This window comes from Zootoca vivipara, chromosome 3, assembly GCF_965207765.1.
Source record: "Zootoca vivipara chromosome 3, rZooViv2.hap1.1, whole genome shotgun sequence".
In the NCBI taxonomy this organism is placed as follows: Eukaryota; Metazoa; Chordata; class Lepidosauria; order Squamata; family Lacertidae; genus Zootoca; species Zootoca vivipara.
The window spans coordinates 73367234-73392339 of NC_142586.1; the positions used below are offsets into that span (position 1 = coordinate 73367234).

Here is a 25106-nt window from a genome sequence, read left to right on the forward strand (position 1 = left end):
CTCGCCCCCTCCTCAAATCTTTTCCAAGTTCCATCTGAAAAATATTAGCACTTCAGGGGAAGGAAAGTCAAGACAAGTTGTTGACGTTTCCCCCCAGATCGCATCTGAATTTTCATGAACTTGAGATGACGTCGCCCAGCGCTTTTGGAATAGCACTAAATGCCAATCGTAGAACATCCTGCTTCTATATTGTAATATTTTTCACTGGAGAATTCAAAAAAAAAAATAGATACTTTGCATTTTGTGTTGTGTTTGTTTGCTTTTTGTTATACTTGGAATAACCTTAACATTTCATTTGGGACGTGAAGCTAGATGTGTTTTGATGTCATGTGTACAGAGCATTAGCCCTTGGTACAAGTGGATTCTTTACTGCTCTTCTGAAAGGCTGTGTTGGGAACCTGTGTCTTCCAACGCCATGTCCTCTTGGCTGGCTCTCCTACATTCCAGCATGTGGCTCATCAGAAGAGCATGTGCAGCACCCCGATCTCTTCGCTGTCTGGATTCACTCGTGTCAGTTGCTTCGTAATCCTCAGACAATTGCTTTTAAAAAAGAAAAGGAGATTGCGTCAGCAGTGTCTTAAGTAACCTTTGAAATGGTATTTCAGAACAATTGGCCATGATCCAAAAGACTGCATGTACTCTTCTGCATGGGCAGTTTGAGCATATTACACCAGCCCTGGTCCGACTGCACTGGCTACCAATTACTTTCCGGGTCCAATTCAAAGTTCTGGTTTTGACCTCTAAAGCCTTAAACGGCTCAGGACCGCAATACCTCAAGGACCACGTCTTTCCATATGGACCTACCTGGACCCTGAGATCAACTCCTGAGGCCCTCCTTCATGTGCCTTCTCCTCCAGGGGTCTGGAGGGTGGCAACACAAGAACGGGGCCTTCTCTACAGTGGCTCCCCGTCTGTGCAATGCTCTCCCCATGGAAGTTTGCCTGGCGCCTTCATTATACAGCTTTAGGCGCCAGGTAAAAATGTTCCTTTTTAACCACGCCTTTGGTTGACTTGATCAATACCCTTTTAAAATGTGGATCTTTTGGGAGGTATTATTGGGTTATTGTTTTATTTTTATTTTATACAGTGGTGCCTCGCTAGATGAATTTAATTCGTTCCATGGGTCTTTTCTTATAACGAAAAATCCGTCTAGCGAATCCCATAGGAATGCATTGAATTTTTTTGATTTTTTTTTTTTGCCCATAGGAACGCATTAATTGAATTCCAATGCATTCCTATGGGAAACCGTGATTCGCTAGACGAATTTTTCGTAAAACGAATTCGTCTAGTGAGGCAACCTCCGCTCGAAAAATCCTTTCGTTAAGCGGAAATTTTGTTAAGCAGGGCATTCATTAAGCGAGGCACCACTGTATATTGTGATTTTTTTGTGAACTGCCCTGAGACCTCCGGGTATAGGGTGGTAGGTAGGTAGGTAGGTAGGTAGGTAAGTAATGGGCACCAAGGATGTCTAGGTCTGTGTTCCCACCTTGGCTCCCCCCCCAAAAAAAAATGTCTCTGTGTTGCATTGCATTGTAAGCCACTCTGGGAGCTTTCCCAGCTAAAGAGTGGGATATAAATAATTGGAATAAATAAATAATTGAATAAAAAAAAGCTGCTCTTGGAAATGTCAGAGTCCACCCCCAGGACCACACAGAGGATGGGAGGAAGAATGGAAAATCAGCTGCATCCGTGTGCACCCCTGGAAGCATCTTAGGTATGTTCATGTTTACATCCTGGCCAAGATGTAAATTCTGGGCTGGGATTTTGCCCCGGCCCCAGCAGAGCAATCATTGATGGAAGGCCTGTTGCATTGCAGTATTTGATACAGCTTTAGCAGAGACAAAGCAGGGAAAGAGGCAGTGTTGGCAAGGATCCCTTAAATCACTAGCTTATTAAGTCCTAATACTGTATTTAGCAAATGGGTTTTGGGTTGCTTCTGACTGGAAAAGGGGAGCGATGATGCCACAGCGCTACCCAGCTTGCCAAATTTACAGCAGACTTGTAGTATTAGGATGCCAATCTATTCCTTAGGAAAACATCCCGTGCCTTATTTGACATGACAGCTCTGAGACCTCCATTATCCTTTTATAATACTCCACTACTTTTCCCCATCTGGTAATCTCAGATGATGTGATATTAATACAAGTAGTGTTCTGTTCCCAACAGAGGGAGTTGCTCCACTGCTCTTTATCAAAATCTTTATTGCTTTCACACTTCACATAGCGAGGAAGCGGCTTGCGTGGACTAAGTGGGGCACTGGGGTGAACGAGTCAATAGAAAAATATCAGCCAGTGGCATTTTGGGAAGCCTCTTCTTACCCGCGTGGTCTCTTGCATAGTACGGCTTGCTGCTCTAGCAGACGGTCCCATTGCGATGTTAACGCTGCTGGACGACTGGGTGTCTGTGGTGTTTCCTCCGTCGGCAGCCGAGAGCCCGGAAATAACCAAAGCGCTCGAAAAGCTTCTCTTGCCAAATAAAAGGCTGAGCGTTGAACTGGTGGAAGAAGCCAGGCTAGAGCGGAGCATCGCGCCAGCTCTCTCCTGCACAGTGAGCTGGCCCAGGGTAGGGATGGCAGGAGTCTGGGAGAAGACGGAAGTTGCTGAATTGTGGAAAGAGAGCTGGCTGCCAGAAAGCCCGTGGGCAATTTCATGAGCAGAAGTAGAAGTCTGGATGAATGGCTGGTGGCTGTCTACGATGGGACCAGAATGACTCGAACGAGGGGGCCTTTGGTTTAAAGCAGCATGTGTCTGAACAGACTGGCTCCTGAATTTTCTTCTGCCTGTGAGAGAGAGGGAGAGAAGAAAGGGTTATTTGGGGAAATGACAGCTCCAGCAATAGCCTTCAAAATGTATCGCCTCGATCCAATTAGCGCACAGTAGGAAGTACCAAGGATAACAATTAAACATTTTTTAATCCTGAAAATCCAAAAGAGCTTTAGGGATACAGAAAATTATAGTGCTACTGGCAATCTGGCCAACTAGTAGGTGACATCATCCAAACTATGCATCCATTCCAGTGCAATTCCATGGCAAAACATCCAAGACTTTCACAGCAGTCCTTAACTGTGCTTTATTGAAAGCAAATCCCACGGATTGCAATGAGACTTGCTTCCAAATCTCCAAATATCTTTAGGATTCCAGCTTTGGCACAGGAACAGTCTTATAAGCAACAGTCACAATCCAACACACAAACTTCAGAGAAAGTTTACTCACTCTTAAGCCCTAATTGATTTATCACTGTTTTGAATGGGTTGGGACTTACTTCGGAATTGGGCTTGGGCAATCATAACTCTACCTTACAGATTTTAGATGTGATTGCCCATCTGCTGGCTTGCTCAGTGTCAAGCATGAAATGAGATGAGAGCAAGGGGAAAGTATTGGGAACAGAGTGGAAGCAGCGAAGGGTCACCAAAAGCGGACAGAAAGCACCAGTGCAAATATTACCAATGCAATGACTATATGCATAAGACCATGAAACAAGAGAAAGTTGAGCAGAATGACACTGGACCTCTGAACAGAGAGGCCTGAGAATGTGGTGAATCTTTATTGTTGGTATCAGAAAGCAGTACTGAGTTGACCTATTTGAACCCCCCCCCCCCGCTCTTCAAATTAATTGTCCTTACGACTGTGGAGAAGCCAAGATTTCCCCTTGGAGTGCCTTGGCTGTAGTTGGGTTAACTGAGCAACAGGAGTAATTTAACCATGGAAGTAATATCTAGGTTTCTTTTCGCCCCTTCCATATGAGTTGTTTAGACAATAAACAAATGCCCAGAACATCTGCTTGAGCAAATGTCTCTGTAACATTAACAGCAGGGATTTTACACGTGCCATTTGTGGCTTCCTGTGTTTTGAAAGCAACACTGAACATTGGCTCTGTTATTCAAATAAATTAAAATGTTCACCACCCAGATCTTTTGATGTCACAGCCATCACTGTGGACTAGCAGATTTGCAAGACACGGACAGGGAAGCAACATGTTGCTGAACTACAATTCTGATTATCCCCCACCAGTGGCAGGCTTTGGGCCCTCCAATTTCAGTGGTGCCCTGTGTAACGCTAAAATTCCCTTGTGCTCTGTTCTACAGCACTACTGTGGCACCCTCTGCCACCCAGTGCTGCTGCACCAGTCGCACCACCCTAAAATTGCCTCTGCCCCCACTGTTAGCTGTGCTGACTGGGGCTGATGGGAACTGGAGTCTAACAGCATCCAGAGTGCAACATTTCCTTATGTACGTAATTGACAATTGGACCAAAAATTAGCAAAAGAATGGGACTGTGTTAAAGAATATATGAAAAAACATTGTTCTGGAGTAAGTATATCGGTATGTAACGAAAGAGGCTTTGCAGGGTTAAAGAAATTGAAAAACGGTGCAAAAGGTATAAAGATATAGGTAATTTACAGTAGACACAACAATTCAGAAAGATTTTTTTAAAAAATCGAGGTCTCAAAACAGAGGAAGTCAATATGTGTGTATGTAAGTAAAGATTATTATGATGGCATGGTTTTCTTTGTAGGGTTTTTTGTTTGTTTGTTTGTTTTGCTTAGTTTTGTCTTTTTTTGTTTCTCTTTTGGATTTTATGTTTGTAATTTTTGTTGTAATTTTGCATTGAAAATAAAAATAATTTAATAACAACAACAACAAAATTATCAGTAAAGACAAACTATTTAAAACAATTTTTTAAAAATCATTAAAATCAGCAATACAGAACTGGGTGTGCATCTTGCTCACCTATTAGCAATGCAGCAGTAAGCATTTCTACTTTTACTGCTTAAAATAACAAACAGCCTATTTTCAGAGCTGGCATGACAGGTTGTGGGGGCCCCTGAGTCTAAGCCCTGTGGTTCCTATTAAAGAGGTGCAACGCTATTAATCATCTGGCACACCTTTGAACATGCATTCTCAGATAGCGCTGCAGTTTGGAAGAGAACTGGAGGGAATCTTCCGCTTTAAACTGTAATTGGATGCAGGCCTTCACAGCAAACTTTTGCTGCAACAATGCCCATTTTTTGAACATTCGCTTTTTGAAGCTCAGAGTCTGGATTAAATTCTGTTTCTGGGTCTGTTGATTATTTTAATGTTAATAACTTTATATAAAAAATTACAGCTAGGAAGTGAAACATACCCTGATGTTCACAGTCAAGTGTGGCCAAACATCTGTTCATGATTTCAACAGCTAAGCTGACCACTGTCCAGAAATATTGCATATTTGTCTTTTAATTAAATGGTTGAAGTAGTGTACAGTAGACCACCCATATTTGCACATAAATAACCAAATCCCTGCAAACATTTAGGAAACAAAGGCTCCCCTATACACTTCAGACACTTTTTCAAGGCATCTAACCCACTCGCATTGCGCCTGGTTCTACTCAGGTCATAAAAAACAACTATAACCGAATTTTGCAGATGCCAATACAATTAAATATTAAATTAAGAGACATTTAAACCAACTTGGGTATCTCATGATTATTATATTGCAATTAAGCCTGCCTTACCAATTATTCCAGCACCAGTTTACAAGAATAAACAGTCATATGTTTTCAGTTAGGCCAAGTTAGAAGATGCAGCAGCAATTTTAATCTTGCAGTTTCCGTTTATGGGAAGATCATTTCCAGCCTTGCCTATTAATGGCAAGGACTTAAAGTTTCAGCAAGTAACTGTAGAATCTATACCTAAATATAGCAGATGCAGCTAACTTGAAGGCTCAACAAATCCAATCTCTCCTGCTGGACCATTTCATCCTTGCAAGGGCACATAAAGAGATATTCATAGAAAACAACATAGAAACTTCTGCACCTATTTGTCTGATCTTTAGCCATCTTCCCCTGCCAATGCCACCCAGTTTGGTCAAAAAGTTATAGCCATTTGTTCATTTGCCCGTGTAAGTCAATAAGGAGATATAAAAGACTGTGGATTTTCCAAAGTGAGGTTCCGATTCGGACCCAAGGAGAAGCAGGTCATTCCTGAAAGCAGTCCAAGCTGAACTGGCCCATTTTCTGAAGCACCCAAGAGTGTCCTGAACCGAATCTTACCTCTGGTGCACTCCTCCTAATAGATATTGTAAAGCAGTAAGTAAAATAAATGAATAGTGTAAATACCTGAAAACTGAGCAACTTTTAAAGAAGGCTGCAGCTGGGGTGTGCTGTTCCTCGTATGCTGGGCGCTGCTGCTCTGACTTGAATTATTAACTGGATTGCTGCTGGAAGATCCATTTCTACTCGCTCCTTCCTCAAGGTTTCCTCCACTGTTGTGGCTTGGATGGCAGTCTTTCCGCATCCTGTTTAAAATACAAGGGAACAAAGGGGGACCCCAAAATTGTCAGGCGCACCCACAGCTGGCTATGAAAAAGGACTCACAGCAGTGAGGAGGGGGAAAGTCTTCCATTGTTCATGAAGGACACTTTGTCACAGTGAGCCTCCCTCAGTTAGCAGCTACCTAAATATAACAAATGCAAGGATTTCAGCAGGCAACAATGACTCAAGACCAGAATCACTGAAGCAGAGGAACAGGTGTAAAACAGGGCCTTTTCCGTGGTGGCAGCCCAGCAATGGAATGACTTCCACCTATGATGTTGGCCTTTTGGGCACCAGCTGAAGGCACTTTTTATTTCCCCACCCACATCTTTTTGTAACTTCTGTAGTTTGGCACTGTACCGCTGTCAACCTCTGTTTTCAGGTTGTCACTTTCAGTTTGTGAGTTTTATGCTGTGTAAGATTTTACGGTTTCATTAGCATTCAAACATTTATATGTGTGTACAACTGTTTTTAACTTTTTCTGTTAACTTTACTTTGCGGCAAATAAATACTATAAGCAGAGTAAACACAAGGCCCTGTGGATTGCACTGTGCTTTAATTCCTGAAAGGAAGAGCTCCAGCAAAAAAGCAAATGCAGCAACAAAGAGATGCTCTATTTTGTTTTAACAGAACAAGAAGTTCAGCACACAGAGCCTATACACTTGTTTAAGGGGAGGGCAGGCAGGCTACTCAACACACTTTCTCTTCTGACCCAACTCAGGTGTACACAAACCTTGGGCTGGAGTGGAGGGGATTAAAGGGAAAAAGCTGTACGTCCCCAAGCAATTTATATATTTTGAGAGCCCTGCTCCCCCTACAAAAGAACACACACACAAACACATTTCCAGATGTGACTGAACATCTGCTGCGGTGCCACCAGCTTACCTAAGCCACTTGTTTCTGAACCATCTTTTGATGTTGTCCAGGCTGATCGGTCCACCCCAAACATTCTTCAGTTGTCTGTGGGTCCCTATATAGGATGTGGTTAAAGGGGAAACATACATAGGGTACCCCAGAGGCTGGTCACACGAGGAGTTAATCAGGTTTCTCAAAACCTGCTTGTTGTTCTGGATGCTGCCTCGCTCCGGGTTGCGGTTGCGTAAAAATATCAGTTCCTGTTGCTGTCCAGCCCAGAGCCCTCGGACACATTCCTTGTTAACCTAAAAAAGCAAACATATGGATATGGCAATATGCTCCCCCAAACACCTTAAGCGCAAATCTTAAAGGAAAGCTTTATGCATTTGTTTTTTGATGGTATTTAACAACTTCAAGGCTCGACAGGATATATACAGGAACAAATAACATGTGTCGGTAATAATATGGTAATCCATTTCTTAACTGCAGTACATATACTCGTCCGTCTTCACTGGGGAAAAGTAATAAACTCTTTGTATATGGTAACATTGACACATATAGTAATGGGCAAGGAAAGGCAGACAAATCAATAGATTGTTTCTTGATGTCTGTAAAGCATTGGTGCAACAGAATGCAAGAAAAACTTCAACCACATGCACTATCTATATATCTATATATCAGAGAACGTGATAAATAAAATATTCAGGAAAAATGAAATGATCACAGGTAGACTTTCAGCAGTATGTTAATCATATATTGTTATTTGTGTGGTGGTATGTTGCTAATTTTCTTTTTTCAAGCTGTGTTTTATCTTTTTTCCTGCGTTGTTTCTTACAATAATAAAAGAAAGAAAGAAAGAAAGAAAGAAAGAAAGAAAGAAAGAAAGAAACACAAGATACTAAGCTTTATATTGAAGCACAGGGAGGTGCAGATAATGTGGGTTTGTATCACTATATGGTTAAGTTTCCAGGTGGCCCTGCACTTCGTTGTATCTGAGCAGTCAGGAATTTCCTGTGTATTTTCTTTTCTTTTTCCTTTTTTAAAGAGAGAATATGATTCTTGTCGACCTTCCTAATTGGTGTGTCCATGACAGGGGGCATCATTTTAGGCAATCATAATTTATTTATTTGTGTGTGTGTGTAAGACATATTATGAGCATAAGAGCAAAACAATGAAAATTATGGAGCTGTGGTACCTTGATCACTTTGAAGCTTAAGTAGCTTTTGTGGAGCATAATAATTTTGTATTCATCTGTCCCTTCTTCCACCACGTGCCTCAAAGTGAGAAGCTCCTCTTTGTTTGAGAGAACAGCACTACGCCAGGCAGGGTCACCTTCATGGCAGATTACCACTTTTTCTTCAAACGACTGAATTGCCTCATAAAGGATGGCAGGATCCTCATATTCATCCGGACAGGTAAACTGGTCCTTTTATTAAATGAAAAGGCACGGCTATGATCAAAAAGTTCCGCGAAGAAGATGGAGGTTGTTGGCAGCAGCAGTGTATGGCAGAAAACTGTTTACTTCAGCTCAGAAAAGACTTCATTGGAGATTAACATGATTAGAGGAAAGGGGGTTCAGAGCAGCTACAATCACCTCCACCACACAGAAAAAAGCAGAAACCACACCCACTGAAGTCTCCTGAGGATTTAAATGGATCTGAAAGGTTTTGCTTGAAAGCTTTGGAAGGAAATCTGATTAGTTTATGGGCTGAACATCTACTCTGAGTCAGAGACTCAAACTGTGGCAAACAAATAGGCAGTAATCCAAGTCTACCTTGAATTCAAGTCACACTCTAAAACAGGCAAACTGCGGCCCTCCAGATGTTTTGGCCTACAACTCCCATGATTCCTAGCTAACAGGACCAGTGGTCGGGGAAGACGGGAATTGTAGTCCAAAACATCTGGAGGGCCGAAGTTTGGGGGTGCCTGCTCTAAAATGAACTGGCTTTAATAACACATTCTCATCATTTCACTATACAAGTAAAGTGATGGCTGAATAAGTAACTGGTGAGTTTGCATGTAGGCAGAAGGCTCAAGAAGTACAGGAGAAATTATTTTAGTTCTACAGAAAAAAAATGTTTAAGAAAACCACTACTGCACTGTTGTGTTTTATTGATTATTTGAGAGAACTGTGTGCCTCCTTTTTACAGCTACCATATTGTAAGCATTATAAAAACAATATTTAGAAATATAAACAGCATTATTAGTAGTAGCAGCGCTAGAGAAAAGCATAAAGCGAGGAAAACTTGCCTGATGAAGCTTCAATGACATTCTGATTGCAGGAGCAACAACCTTGTGTAACAGATCCATATCTGCAAACACCCATTCATCTCTTGATGTGATCCGAAAGTCTCCTTTGAACAAGGCATGGAGTCCATGGAGGAAGGACTCTAAACTGTGGAATAATGCCATTAGTTAATCCCAATTAAAGCAGTTCGAAGTAAGTTTTTCTTCTGTCTCCATATTCATAGCATCTGCAATGCTAAGCATAGCTAGAAGGGATTCTGCTCTGCTGATGTAAGTGCAGGTGTGTTCACCTGTAGCCTTGATTGAGACTCTTAGAAACAATGTAGTTACAGTACATCAGTGGTGGCCAAACTTGGCCCTCCAGCTGTTTTGGGACTACAACTCCCATCATCCCTAGCTAACAGGACCAGTGGTCAGGGATGATGGGAATTGTAGTCCCAAAACAGCTGGAGGGCCAAGTTTGGCCATCACTGCAGTACATGAAAGAGTGGGGGAAACCATAATCGCTGCCCAGGGCACAAGCCAATAAAAGTTAAATACTTCTTCATTACATCTTCATCCCATCCTGGGGACCTTCCCCTCATCAGGAAGTGGGCATACAGCATAATATTCCCATCAGGGACCTAATTGCAGACCAGTGGGAAAAGATACTTCCATTAGTTCCTGGGAGCTCTGTCTTCCACCTGCCGCCAAGGTCAGTTTCAATCAGGTTTGTATTCACCTTGATCCTGCTTACAAGCATTTGATTGGGGATGCACTTTCATCTGCAACTATCCCTGATGCTCACACACCCCTGGTTGTGCAACCGGTGTGTGTGTGTGTGTGTGTGTGTGTGTGTTGGGATTCTGGACAGCAAGAAGTTAAAAAAACCCTCTCAGGCGTTCTTATTTCTCTGGGTGCTAGCCCACAGCTGTGCGCTGATTGCTAATTGCCGTGTAGTCATAAATCATGCTCTAAAGAGAATGCTCTCTCTGTGTCTGTGAAGTTTGAGTCGGAGCATGAGAGCAGAGAATTAGGTGAGAGGAGTGTTAAGAGATAAGAGTGCTGCTAAAATGCAGCTTAGTTCAGTTGGTTTAGATGTATTATGTTAAGCTTCAGTAAATAAAGTTTAAGTTAGTCTTTGAAGCTACAGTGTGCTTGTTTTCTTGAAGACACCGGCAAACTGCTATCTGGTTCCAGTTGCGCAGTAACTCTGCTAGATACAAGAAGAGGATTTTAAACTAGCACAGCGGGAACGTGGCTGGGCGCCATTGCAACTTGGCAGCGTGGGTCCACGAGTGTTTTATGACCCACTAATGAACTTTATAGCACCACGATCATAAAAACATCAACAGTGTGGAACAGTCCTGGCTACAAATACCAACTGGGCTTCCAGGTGCAAAACTGCCCCCAGGAGTACTCCCACGCTACAAATCTGGTTCCGACACAATTTTGATGCTCAAAGCAATATCGCTATGAATGCTGGCAGATCAAGGAACACGCAGAAAACCTTTGCACGATCATCTTCCAAGAGCTTCTGAGGCAGCAGTATGTTGATGCCCAACTCTGTAAACTCTACTCCATTAGAAGCAGCTGTGTTGGTGCTGAAATGGTGCCTGGAGGTTTTCTTGGGCTGGATGAGGGCCAATAAGCTGCGACTGAATCCTTGTAAGATGGAGGCTCTGCTGCTGGTTGGTTCTTGTGTCTGGGTACCAAGTCTGCTACGTACTCTGGATAGAGCTGCATTTCCCCTCTTTCACCCAACAGTGTCATTAGAGGACCAGCTTCTGTGGCCAGGGCTTATCTTTTTCCTGGCCCAGCTGGTTCACCACCTAGGGCATTTCCTGCATGAGGATAGCCAGGCCACAGTTTTGCATGCTGTGGTAACCTCCTAATTCTACTACTGCAATGTCCTCTCTGTAGGGCTGCCCTAGAAGGTGGTCCAGAAAACTGCAGCTAGTGCAATATACTGTCACTGGATTGCTGACTGGTAGCGGTGGCTGGTGCCCACTGGAACTGGTAGAGTGTAGGGCAAGGAGACCAATATTAAGTGAAGTCAGAACCACTGCTAATTCTCATCTTGTCCCATTCTTCCTCTTCCCTGCTGAGTTCTATAATAGCAGCATGTAGACTAAGGAAGTGGAAGCTGACAGCTAGTACCACCCCCAAGTAGTACCACCCCCTGGGACTGGATATAAGAAGGCAGGAAGGCAAGTGGTGGCTGGCTGAGGGCAGAATGAGATTGGTGGGGCGGTGCTGTGCTCCTTTCGTCCAAGTGGACCAGCCTCCACTGGCACCCATTTTTCAGGATTTGCACTGGTGTTACCAGGCTCAATCTCAGGTTCTTATGTTGACATAAAAAGTCCTGAGTGCCTGGGACCTATATATCTGAGAAAATGCCAACCTTCTAAGGACCTTATATCAGCAGAGGAGACCCCCCCTTCCCTTCACTAATGGCTGCCTTGTGTTCAAACCATAGAACTGTAGAGCTCGAAGGGGAGACAATTGTCACTGAGTCCAACCCCCTGAAATGCAGGAACTGTTTGCCCAATGTGGGGCTTGAACTCCCAACCCTGAGATTAAGAGTCTCACGCTCGACCAGCTGAGCTACATCTCTGGCCTTAGTGCCCGACCCCTTGCCAATCTACCCCCAACATTGCCTGCTCTGGCTCGCCATTCTCCCAAGTTTCTGTCCCATTCCTCACTACCTGATCTGTATAATTGCAAATGCCAGAGACTGAACCTGGGACCTTTCCTATGCAAAGTGCGAGCTCTTCCGCTGAGCTATAATTCCCCCTCAGACTCAAAGAACAGATGTTTGCATGAGTTTATTATTCTTAAAAAAAGTAAAAACTACTTATGCACTTGCCTTGAAGCATGTTTTCCATGAAACTAGGTTATGCTTTTCAGGAAACCAGAACTAGACCTTGGAGCATTGGTTTCAACCCCACAGGATGTTGCTTCATCTACCTGACATGGTTTTAACATTTTTACAAGAGCGTATTTTTGATTGCGTCCTTGGAGAGGATGTTAGAAGTTCTTTTTATATATATATATTACCATTCCTCTTTCCTTTTTTAATTTTTTTTAAATAAAATGTGAACTGCCCACATAGCAGAGCATTTTTAATTATTTTCAGGAGTAGAAAAAAAATGTGTATAGACCAAATGTAGCAGTGCTGTACATAGCTGCCAAGTTTTCCCTTTTCTCGCGAGGAAGCCTATTCAGCATAAGGGAAAATCCCTTAAAAAAAGGGATAACTTGGCAGCTATGGTGCTGTATTGAAACCGAGGTTTGACTGGGCACTTTCTTAAACTCTCTGTTCTTCTTACAGAGCTTCAATACAACGCTGCTATTTTTGGTTTCTGTTAGCATACTATTAAAACTGACAAACAGCAGCAGGAGGAAAGCTTCTTGAAAGACTACTCTATTGACCATGAATGGAAAAGCTCACATATACTGTATTGGGCACAGGCGAAGCTTTTTGAGTGTCAAACGGACGTCATAAGCACATAGTAACAAAGAAAGTGTTCACACAACTTTAATGTTTGTGGAAGTCAGGAAGGGCCATAGTTCAGGGGCAAAGCATTTGCTTTGCCTGCAGGTCCCATGTGTCTCCAGGAAGGGCTGAAAAAGCTCCTGGCAGAAATCAGCCACTCAGAGCAGACATACTAAGCTAGAGGGACCAATCAGTCTGACTCAGTATAAACCTGCTTCCTGTTTTCCTATGGAAGTCACGTGACAGCACAGTGCATACCCTCTATGCGCCCCAATTTTCCAGGAGCAGTCCCAGAATTATGAAAGCCATCCTGGATTCTGATTTGAACCCGGAATGTTTCTATTTTCACCGCCAGTGCTGCCACCACTGAGCTTGGGGAGGAGGATGTGCCGGGAATTTGTTGCGAGTGGTGGGGGAAACATGGGCATCCAAAGTCCCTTAAAATATTATGCCCATCTGCAGATGTCCTAGGACCAAAAGAAAATGTACTACTGATTGCAGAGAAGGCAACAGCTTATTTGCTAGGTTTTTATAAAGTGGGATTTGGATTTATTACTAAGGAACGTGCATTTTAATATCATCTCACTAATAACATTAAGAGCTATGGTAACAGTGGCACAAGACATCGGCTGCAACAAAAGAGCTCTGGGTGAGAGCTTTTATTGGACCCACATTCACAATTACCGGGAATAATTCAGCTTATTACAGTAATGCATTGAGGGCTCAGTCTGCCTAAATGCAAACAGCCAGTTCACCAACTTGAACTTCTTAATGGCAAAGTAGATTCACATTAGGAGCAAAATAGTAGGAGACAATTACACAGCTCCATTATTTTAAATATTTTATATGTCTTTCAGTGCCATATGATGAGATCAGGTTATGAAAACAGAGATGAAATAAAATATGCAAATTTTATGACTGTTACTCGAAACTGTCTAAATTTTTGCTTTTCGATGTATGGCAGATCTATTAGTTCAAATCTATTGCATTTCCTCAGTTTAACATGCATTCTTGGGAAGACTTTAATAAGGTTATATTGAAATTTTCCTAGCTTTCTTAATCTCACAACCTCCCTCGGGGCCCTTCTTCTTCTTCTGGCCTGTTGGCCAATTTATTTTATTTTATTTAATGGGTTTTTAATCTTCTCAGGATATTTATCCTCACAAGGTGCTTTACAACATAATCATGTAACTTTCACAATACACTAAAATCCAAATGATTAAAGTACAATAAAATAAAAACAACATTAAAAACAGCAGTAGCAAAGAAAACAATTATAAAATATCAGCACTAAAATTAACTAAATACAGACTGGAATAAAATAAAAGGTGAACAAAAAAGAGGCCATATACATTACCCTGCAGAGGGCTATTTCACAGATATGGAGCTGCTGCAACAGGAAAGGGCCTGTCCCTTAAACTAACTAACTAACCTGAAACCTCTCACCTAACCTGAAACCTCTCACCTTCAGGTGCTGCTTCAGATAGCCTGGTCCCAAACCATTTAAGTGTAAAGCCTTAAATTGGGCCTGGGGAAAACAGGCAGCCAATGTAATTGGCGAAGAGTAGGTGTAATATGGTGGGACACAGGTGGCACTGTGGGTTAAACCACAGAGCCTAGGGCTTGCCGATCAGAAGGTCGGCGGTTCGAATCCCTGTAACGGGGTGAGCTCCTGTTGTTCGGTCCCAGCTCCTGCCAACCTAGCAGTTCGAAAGCACGTCAAAGTGCAAGTAGATAAATAGGTACCACTCTGGTGGGAAGGTAAACAGCGTTTCCGTGTGCTGCTCTGGTTTGCCAGAAGCAGCTTTGTTATGCTGGCACATGACCTGGAAGCTGTATGCCAGCTCCCTCGGCCAATAATGCGAGATGAGCGCCGCAACCCCAGAGTCGGTCACGACTGGACCTAATGGTCAGGGGTCCCTTTACCTTTACCTTTAGATATAATATGAGCCAACCACCGAGCTCCACAAGTGTTCTAAACCACCTGTCTCCTTGATCCTTGCCCATCCTGGCTTATAAAAGCTAGCCGGGAAGGGCTGGGCGATGGGCTTCGCGGGTTGGTAAATGCTTCTCTCAATGAAGGAGCCTTCCCAGACCTGCTGAAAGAGGGGGTTATTAAACCGCTTCTTAAAAAACCATCTTTAGATCCGGCCAATATGGCCAACTATCGCCCAGTCTCAAATCTTCCATTCTTGGACAAGGTGTTTGAGCGAGTGGTTGCTGAACAACTTCAGGCACGCCTGGAAGAAGCGGACCATTTGGATCCCTTCCAGTCAGGATTCAGGCCTCATCATGGGACTGAAACTGCCTTGGTCGCACTGGTCGATGATCTCCGGCGGGCTAGGGACAAAGGTAAGAGCTGTTTCCTTGTTCTGCTGGATCTCTCAGCGGCTTTTGACACCATCGACCATAACATCCTTCTGGACCGTCTAGAGGGCTTGGGAGCTGGGGGCACTGTCATGCAGTGGTTCCGCTCCTTCCTCCTGGGCCGTGTTCAGAAAGTGGTGGTGGGGGATGAGTGTTCAGACCCCTGGGCTCTCACTTGTGGGGTGCCTCAGGGTTCTGTCCTCTCCCCCATGCTTTTTAACATCTATATGCAGCCGCTGGGAGAGATCATCAGGGGGTTTGGGCTGGGTGTTCATCAGTATGCTGATGATACCCAGCTCTACCTCTCTTTTAAATCAGAACCAGTGAAGGCGGTGAAGGTCCTGTGTGAGTGCTTAGAGGCGGTTGGAGGATGGATGGCGGCTAACAGATTGAGATTGAATCCTGACAAGACAGAAGTACTGTTTGTGGGGGACAGGAGGCGGGCGGGTGTGGAGGACTCCCTGGTCCTGAATGGAGTAACTGTGCCCCTGAAAGACCAGGTGCGCAGCCTGGGAGTCTTAGACTCACAGCTGTCCATGGAGGCACAGGTCAATTCTGTGTCCAAGGCAGCTGTTTATCAGCTCCATCTGGTACGCAGGCTGAGTCCCTACCTGCCCACTGACTGTCTCTCCAGAGTGGTGCATGCTCTAGTTATCTCTCGCTTGGACTACTGCAATGCGCTCTACGTGGGGCTACCTTTGAAGGTGACCCGGAAACTACAACTAATCCAGAATGCGGCAGCTAGACTGGTGACTGGGAGCGGCCGCCGAGACCATATAACACCGGTCTTGAAAGACCTGCATTGGCTCCCAGTACGTTTCCGAGCACAATTCAAAGTGTTGGTACTGACCTTTAAAGCCCTAAACGGCCTCGGTCCGGTATACCTGAAGGAGCGTCTCCACCCCCATCGTTCTGCCCGGACACTGAGGTCCAGCTGCGAGGGCCTTCTGGCGGTTCCCTCACTACGAGAAGCCAAGTTACAGGGAACCAGGCAGAGGGCCTTCTCGGTAGTGGCACCCACCCTGTGGAATGCCCTCCCACTAGAGGTCAAAGAGAACAACAATTACCAGACCTTTAGAAGGCATCTCAAGGCAGCCCTGTTTAGGGAAGCTTTTAATGTTTGATGGATTTCTGTATTTTAATGTTTGATGGATTTCTGTATTTTAGAATTTCTGTTTTGTTGGAAGCCGCCCAGAGTGGCTGGGGGAACCCGGCCAGATGGGCGGGGTATAAATAATAAATTATTATTATTATTATATATTCTAGACACTGCATTTTGCACCAATTTAAGCTGGGGTCTCCAATGTGATGCCCATGGGGCAACGGTGCCCAGAAAGACTCTGAGCTTAGCCCACCCCCCGCTGACTGCCTCCTTTATCATAAAGTAGTGAGGGTGGCTACCTTCCCCCCTTTTAAGAGCTACATAGAGCTGAAGTAGGAAGAGCAGAACTCCTTCCCAATTCCTTTTTGGGGTTCCTCAGATTGGCATCTGAGCAACTGAATAGAAAGAGGAGAGACAGTGGGAGAAGGAAAATGAAGTGGACAATGGGAAGAAAAAGGGGTGACACATGAGTCAAAAATAAGAGAGAATAGGACACAGAAATTGGATCCAGTAAAACAGATCCTCTTGAAAACATGTGGCTTTTCATTGATCACAACTGCCTCCATTAATTGAGCCATAAAAATTAAGGATCTAGATTGTACAACTGGGTCATATAAGAGGTTGTCTAGCTAGAAGGATATGCATGTTTCTATAGCTATGCTGTGCTTCTTAATTAGCAACTGTACAGCATAATTTGAAAGATAATGTTTGGCTTCTACTGACATTCACAGTGACAGGCAACAGAAATGTTATTTACATACATTGCATGAGAATATTTACCTCCATGGTTTACCATTAAAATCTTCCCATTAATTGATTAAAAGTAATTCATGTGTAAATGAATGCAAATTGCCAGCGTACATATATAATGTAAACTTCACTTTGTATGTAGTAGCATACAGCTCAGCGTTGCTCTCTAAATATGCATTTTGCCTTGTAAACGGTAATGGCTTTTAAATGAATGTAATATCAACATGAAACAAGCTACATAAAAGGCTCGGTCTTATTAGTTGTCTGCTAAATCCTACATAACTTTACTTCACATAATAACACCATTCTCTTCTTGGCATACGGCCTAGCAGTGAGTCATGGGTTTATACACAGCCCTGATGCCAATGTGATAAGGTGGAGATGAGACCCTCCACCTTGTGCAGTTCTCAGCTCCCATCCACACACATGTGAAGCATAGGCATGGCAGAGGCATCAAAATGGCATTATTGTATTGGCTGCATCCACATCTCCTGAGAAACCATGGTTTATTGCAGGGGTGGGGAACCTCTGGTCCATAGGCTAAATTTGGCCTGCCAAGCCTCCCTATTTGGCTCAGAAGGCCATGTGGGGAAGCCACGGCCACCTAGTGCCATGCATGTCGGGCACTAGGGCTACAAAGGAATAACTGGCAGCTTAGATTGGGCTTTAATTAATGTGCATGAGCACAAATAAGCCCTAGTCAACCTTTGACTCATGTGTACCCCCCCCTCTTCCCCAACAGCCAAGAGGGAAAATTCAACGGCATTTCTTGTCATGTCACATCCACAGTTACCCCAAATTTAAAGCACATGACTTCTCCTGAAGAATTCAGCTTCAGGGAAGGTGTGATGGTTCTGAATATCATTGCTCTGTGCACGTCATGTTCCATTGCACCCCAGATCATGTCAAGGTAATGTGTGAACTAACCCATGGCAGCCAAGAGGTTCTGCTACTTCAACATGTTTGTTGAACGGAGGTTTAAATTAAAGGATTCTGTCCCCCCTGTGCAGAAACATTAAAAGGGAGGTGTATAAAATGCCCTCCACTTCTCTCTCTTTTATAGTGGATGGAAACATGGGTGTTTCAAATGCACACTAGATCAGTGGGTGAGTCCAAAGTATGACTTAACCAGTTATCTATTTTTCATTAAAAACACCACCACCATATTGTGAACCATATCTTCTTGGAACAACAAAAGTGAGGGGTGGTCTCAGCTGCACAACAGGGGGAAATCTTTTAGTGCTACACTCTTATACACACTTATTATTAGGGCACTGTGGGATGTACTTTTCAGGTAAACATGGAATATTTACGCTGCAAAGCAAAAAGGACATAATCTCTTTCCAATTCTGCCAATTCATCTGGCTATTTTAGTTTCATTGGTGAAATTAACTCAAGATAATCATTAAGTTTTGTACAGTGGTACCTCTAGTTAGGAACTTAATTCGTTCCAGAGGTCCGTTCTTAACCTGAAACTGTTCTTAACTAGAGGTGTGCTTTCGCTAATGGAGCGTCTTGCTGCCGCTGCGCCGCTAGCACACGATTTCCGTTCTCATCCTGGGGCAAAGTTCTCAACTCGAGGTAACTCTTCCAGGTTAGCGGAGTTTGTAACCTGAGGCGTTTGTATCCTGAGGCGTTTGTAACTTGACGTACCACTGTATTTCATTAGGTACAACTAAGTAACAAATGCTGCCATTTGTAACTGTAACCATTTCTTTTACAAATGATTTTACACCTATCTCTCATGTTTTTCCTTTCTTCCACTACCCCTACAGAATTTAATGATAAATGAAAAAACCAGCAAACTATTACATCCATAATTTCCATGGTATTGGTATAAAATTACCTGATACCCATATTGTGCGATGCTGTTCCTAGGGCTCTCCTACCCAAAATGCACAGGGCAAAGGAAAGAGTTACCAGAGGAGAATCTTCATCACACTCGATTGGCTGAAAAATAGTTACAAGTTTTCAGTTAATCCTAAGGGGGGGGGGAGAAACATTGACAGTGCAACAACCCATTGTGCTTTGACGCAAATATGCAGAAAAAGTATCACTGTTGTCTTTGTGGCTAAAGTCCTTTAATTTCATAACATACCAGTGTAAGGTGCACTAGATCAGTTCCACAGCAGGTCATACCCAGCAGCTAACAAGATACATATCCCCTCTCCATTCCCAACACTTTCTGCTTTCTCAAGTGTTTCTCCTCCCCTTTGCTCCCCAGTTCTTACAACCAATTCAGTGAAGGGGCTCTTCGGAGCCAGCCCAAGAGCCTCTTATCAGTGGCAGAGCTTCATGCTCCGGCACTGGGGGGTGGAGAGTAGGCGGTGGCGGGGCTGGTGCATGTCCTGGGGGTGGGGTGTGCCGTCTGCTTGGGGGGTGCCCAGTGCAGGCGGGGAGAACAGCCACAATAGCACTCTGCCAGGATCGCATTACCAGGGGCAGTGCGCTCCCCGCACCCCTCTTTCTCCGCCAGTGCCTCTTATCTCACTGGAAAATGAGTACAGTGGTGCCTCGACTTACGAATTTAATCTGTTCTGAAGGCACCTTCGTAAGTCGAAAAATTCGTAAGTCGAAAAAACCATTGGAAACGGAAAAATTCGTAAGTCGAAGGAACCCTATCTAAAAATTCATAAGTTGAAAAATCCCTATCTAAAACCGCCGCGGTTTTTTCCCAGATGTCTAGACATTCGTAAGTGCGTGGCCACTACCCCCATTCATAAGTCGAAAAATTCGGTTGTTGAGCCGTTCGTAAGTCGAGGTACCACTGTACCATGTTTACCACAAGGTATTGTTGATGGCTTGCACTCCAACAAACTTCCTTGTTTTGATTTGCAACAACTGTCCCTAAGAAGAATTCAAGTAAAGGAGAGAACCCGTCCCACCCCCATTAAATCAGCAGCATTAGACCGACATGTACCTCCATTCTTTTTGCAGCACAGAACTGAATCCAGTCCAAGTAAACACTGCAGAAACTTGCCCTGGTGATTCCCTGGAGGCAAGGGATATAGTCATCATCAATGTTAATATTGAACATTGCGAGGTCCCGCTCTATGTAATGCCACTTGGAGAAAGGTTGCAGTGTTTTTTGGAACGACTCATCTCTTAACCAATGTAGGATTTTGGGGGAGCTTGCAGTAAAGTATATAATGCTCTGTAGAAAAAGAAAAAGAAAAGAAGCTGTTGCTTGTTTTAATAACACGAGAAGCCAGAAGTTATTTAAATACTACAAAGGTGAGAGACAAGCCATCTAAGGAGAACAAAATGATATTCTCTAATATCTTATTGCAGTTATGTGACCCCTTCAGTCTTACATGCCCCTGGGACTTTGATGGATCGCAAACAATGGGGATGATGAGACTGTATTTCAAGTGTGCACAATAAATGAATGGCAAGAGCAACAGTAAAATTAGGAGGTAAAGAGGCCACAATAGAACAAGCACAATTACTCTACCTATTTAAAATTCATGGGTGCCACACTCTCAGTTGCATATTCAAATTAGCAAGTAAATGTGGAAAATAGGCACTACTTAGCGCACAGAAACAAGACAGAGTGATGGATACAAACCAAGGACAGGGTTTTTTTTTTGGTGCAGAGCCTGATAAGCACAGAGCCTTTTAAGAAGAGCCATAAAAATGGACTCAAAAAAACACACACACACACTCAAAGACAGCAGCAGACTTATTCTTTAAAGATTTTTTTTAAAGGAATAAATTGAAAAGCGAATGTGTAGGCACTGGGGGAATAAATAACCGGCAGTAACCAGGCAGGAAATTATTTCAAATATATGCAGAAAGGCTATAGGAACTGACCCACTTTATTAGAGGAGAGCAAAAATTCTTTTTATGTGGAGAAATAGTCTCCTCCACCTCCCCCGGCTGTCAATTGAATGGCAAGTTGGACAAAGGGAGAGAATCAATTTAAAAAGCCAACTGCTGGCATTGTTTAAAAGATAAATGTGAAATCTTCAAGCATATGATAATGTAAAATTAAATATTTTGAAGTTAGATGCTAATTCTCTTTTGCTTCAATGTATTCCAGCCTCCTTGATTAATTTTAAATACAGGTTGTGCATAAACATGTTCCTACACTTCAGAATGATAAAAGCAGAATAGTGAAAACTTTCCACTTGTCTTATATTGTTGTTGTTGTTTAGTCGTGTCCGACTCTTCGTGACCCCATGGACCAGAGCATGCCAGGCACTCCTGTCTTGCATTGCCTCCCGCAGTTTGGTCAGACTCATGTTGGTGGCTTCGAGAACACTGTCCAACCATCTCATCCTCTGTCGTCCCCTTCTCCTAGTGCCCTCCATCTTTCCCAACATCAGGGTCTTTTCAAGGGAGTCTTCTCTTTTCATGAGGTGGCCAAAGTATTGGAGCCTCAGCTTCACGATCTGTCCTTCCAGTGAGCACTCAGGGCTGATTTCCTTAAGAATGGATAGGTTTGATCTTCTTGCAGTCCATGGGACTCTCAAGAGTCTCCTCCAGCACCATAATTCAAAAGCATCAATTCTTCGGCGATCAGCCTTCTTTATGGTCCAGCTCTCACTTCCATATATCACTACTGGAAAAACCATAGCTTTAACTATACGGACCTTTGTCGGCAAGGTGATGTCTCTGCTTTTTAAGATGCTGTCTAGGTTTGTCACTGCTTTTCTCCCAAGAAGCAGGTGTCTTTTAATTTCGTGACTGCTGTCACCACCTGCAGTGATCATGGGACCCAAGAAAGTAAAATCTCTCACTGCCTCCATTTCTTCTCCTTCTATTTGCCAGGAGGAGATTCGACCAGTGGCCATGATCTTAGATTTTTTGATGTTGAGATCTTAGGTTTTTTATGCTGAGCTTCTTAGATTGTACTGATGTCTAATCCTTAACTCCAGTATCCATCATGTACCCTACATCAGGTTCCCAGTGTCATCCTGTGGAGGGCTCAGATTCAGATGATGCACCTGAAGACCTGGCTCTCCCTGCATCCTCAGAGTCTGAGGATGATTCCTGCACTGTAGCATAAGCTATGGTCCCTTTAACAATTTTAGATAGCTCTCTCAATAGGTGGCGCTAGAGCCACTGGAAGATAACGCCTTGGCAGCCTTTGGATGACTCTGGTCCTTTGCTGAGACAACACCTTGCAAAGCTCAGCCAGCACCAGTGTTATTTATTAAAATATAATAATAATAATAATAATAATAATAATAATAATAATAATAATAATTTTTGTTTGTACCCCACCCCGGGCTCAGGGCAGATAACATCATAAAACTAAGACAGTATACAAAGAACATAAGAACATAAACAGGCAATCAATTAATTAAATACATCTTAAAATTAGTTCAGAGCAAATTAAAATTTGGACTGATGGCAGTCCACGGGTAAAATTGAGAGTGGTTAATATTCTCCAGGGCCAACTGTTACCACTGGTCTTATAAAGGACCTGTGAGTGGGCTAGGAGGTCTCTTTAATGGTTGTTCTTATACAGAAAGTAAAGACTGAGACTGAACCCTGACCAAAGGCCTAGCGGAACAGCTCCGTCTTGCACGCCCTGCAGAAAGATGTCAAATCCCGCAGGGCCCTGGTCTCCTGTGAGAGCCGGGGCCATGGCCGAAAAGGCCCTGGCTCTGGTTGAGGCCAGTCTAATCTCCCTGGGGCGTGGAACCTTCAGGGTGTTATTATTTGCAGACCGTAAGGTCCTCCATGGGGCCTACCCTACCAGGAGGGGCCGTCCCATAGGTATGAGGGTCCTAGGGTGTATAGGGCTTTAAAAATTAAAACCAGCACCTTAAACCTGATCCTGTACTCCATCGGGAGCCAGTGCAGCTGGTATAGCACCGGATGAAAGTGCTCTCGTGGCAAGGACCCCATTTGTACTCCCCACCCATAACAACAATTACTCTGTGTGGCTTATTAAGACCAGAATGAGACATGTTATAATCTTTGTTGATCTCTGGATTAGGTTAAAGCTAAAATAGCTAATCTCATTGATGGAGGAAGAGGAGTGGGGGGGGGAGCGTGTAGCCCCTGGCAGGGCGATCCCAGTGGGGTGCTATCGTGGCTGTCCCCCCGCCCGTGCTGGGTGCCACGCCCCTGCAGATGGTGTGCCCCACCCCCAGGACACGCGGCAGCCTCACCCTACCTGCTCTCTGCCTCCTGGTGCCAGAGCATGAAGCTCCGCCACTGGCTAATCTGTGCATTTACAGATGTTGATCCGAATGTTTGGTTTCTTCATGGGCTCATTTTTGAAGAATGAATGAAGTAAGAGTCTAATTTAGGGCCGGTTCAGAGGTTGATGGCCAAGAAAAACTCTTACATAAGGTAGAGCACAGGACCTGGTCTTGGGTTTGTATGCAACAGTGCCTTGCATGTAAAAACTGGAGTATTACTCAGGAATGCACGTGTAAAGGCATTTAATATGATTTGGGGAGGAGTGGTGGTGCAGAAATGGCTATTTCCCATTATTTATTTATTTAATTAATTTATATCCCACCCTTCCTCCCAAAGGAACCCAGTACACATATCGGTAATAAAAATACAATTAAAATAAAATAAAATTCAAAACATTTAAAAACTGTTCAAATATTTAAAAACAATTAAACACCACAAAACTTTTTAAAAGCACATTTAAAAACAGATGCAACCAAATCATGTGCTTGAATAGGCCAGCTGAAAAAGAAGTTTTCAGTAGGCATCTTTAAAGGGTACGGCGATGGCAGCTGCCTAATGTCTGTTATTGAGTGAATCGTGCATATTATATTCCGGCCACATGCTATTACTTACATTTAGTGTCTGGTACCTGCTATTCTCAGACCTCCGTCCTTAAGATCGTAAGAACTGCTCTGCTAGATCAGATCAAATACCTAGTCCAGCATCCTGTTCCCAACATTAGCCAATGCCCCAGTGTGCATAGAATATTACTGTAAACATCCCTCGTTTTAGTCTCGGCCTCCCATTTACTAAATTCAATATTCATCAGGCACAGAGAAAGAAGTGATGCATTCTCTGGCAGTCATTGCAACAAGGGTGATTTATCTCAAGGGTTTATTTTATGAAATAAAGAAACACATCTCCAACACAGCTGGATGTCCATCTTTGTTAGTCAATATCACCAACTGATCAAAGTAGTCAATAAATTCCATCCACTCTCTCCATGGTTAAGAGGAAGGGAACACAAGCATTTTTCTTAAAGATGATGACTGAAAGCTAAAATGGGATGACTTAATCTGCAATTATTACTTTTGCTAAATCTGTGACTAATTGCCTGATCCTATTGGAAACGGCTGCTGGCTGTTGTAGAAGCCTGCCCGCATCCCGTTCATCAATAGCTTAATGCAGGCATCCCCAAACTGCGGCCCTCCAGATGTTTTGGCCTACAACTCCCATGATCCCTAGCTAACAGGACCAGTGGTCGGGGAAGATGGGAATTGTAGACCAAAACATCTGGAGGGCCGAAGTTTGGGGATGCCTGCTCTAACTCATTTGGAGGATCAGATCTGGCTGTGAGAGTCCAGAGGCAGATGTTGGAACAATGCAGGCATCTGACAGTTTTGTGGCACATGCAGAGCAAGCTTATATGTACGGTATTTACTCCAAAGTAAATTCCACTTTGTCTATTGGGGCTTACTCCCTAGGAAGTGTGGAGGGCCGAAGTTTGGGGATGCCTGGCTTAATGTGATAGCCTGGCATTTGCTGTGTTTGCTGCCCATTGCCTGACATTTGACCTTGATGCAAGTGTTTGCAAGGCAGGTCAGTGACAATGCCTGGTCATCGCTGTGTGGGTGCTGTTTTAATGAAAGCCCTTTGCATTCACTAGACACAGTTTTGAAAAAAAATACCCATGTTTTGTTCTCATCAGAGTGTTGCACCTGTAGGGGAGTGATTAGACCAATTCATGGCGGGTACAGCTATCAATGGCTATGTTCTTCCTCCACATCAGAGGCAGTGCACCTGTGAATACTTGTTTGCTAGAATCACATGCAGGGAGAGTGATTTTGCCTTCAGGACTGCTTGTGTACTTCCCCCAGA

General features: G+C 43.6%; 1 protein-coding gene across 1 annotated transcript in view; it reads right to left on the minus strand.

Annotated features, from left to right (window-relative positions):
* Window positions 1-220: 220 nt before the first annotated feature.
* Window positions 221-25106, minus strand: part of PCNX2 (pecanex 2) — a 117666-nt gene continuing 92780 nt past the window's right edge. Inside the window, exons 27-34 of the mRNA XM_060272854.2 lie at window positions 20011-20244; window positions 18937-19040; window positions 9397-9541; window positions 8342-8572; window positions 7177-7451; window positions 6097-6275; window positions 2319-2779; window positions 221-540 (exon numbers count right to left, since the gene is read on the minus strand). Coding sequence (XP_060128837.2) covers window positions 367-540; window positions 2319-2779; window positions 6097-6275; window positions 7177-7451; window positions 8342-8572; window positions 9397-9541; window positions 18937-19040; window positions 20011-20244 — 1803 coding nt within the window. The 3' untranslated portion in view covers window positions 221-366. The remainder of the gene's footprint in view (window positions 541-2318; window positions 2780-6096; window positions 6276-7176; window positions 7452-8341; window positions 8573-9396; window positions 9542-18936; window positions 19041-20010; window positions 20245-25106) is intronic.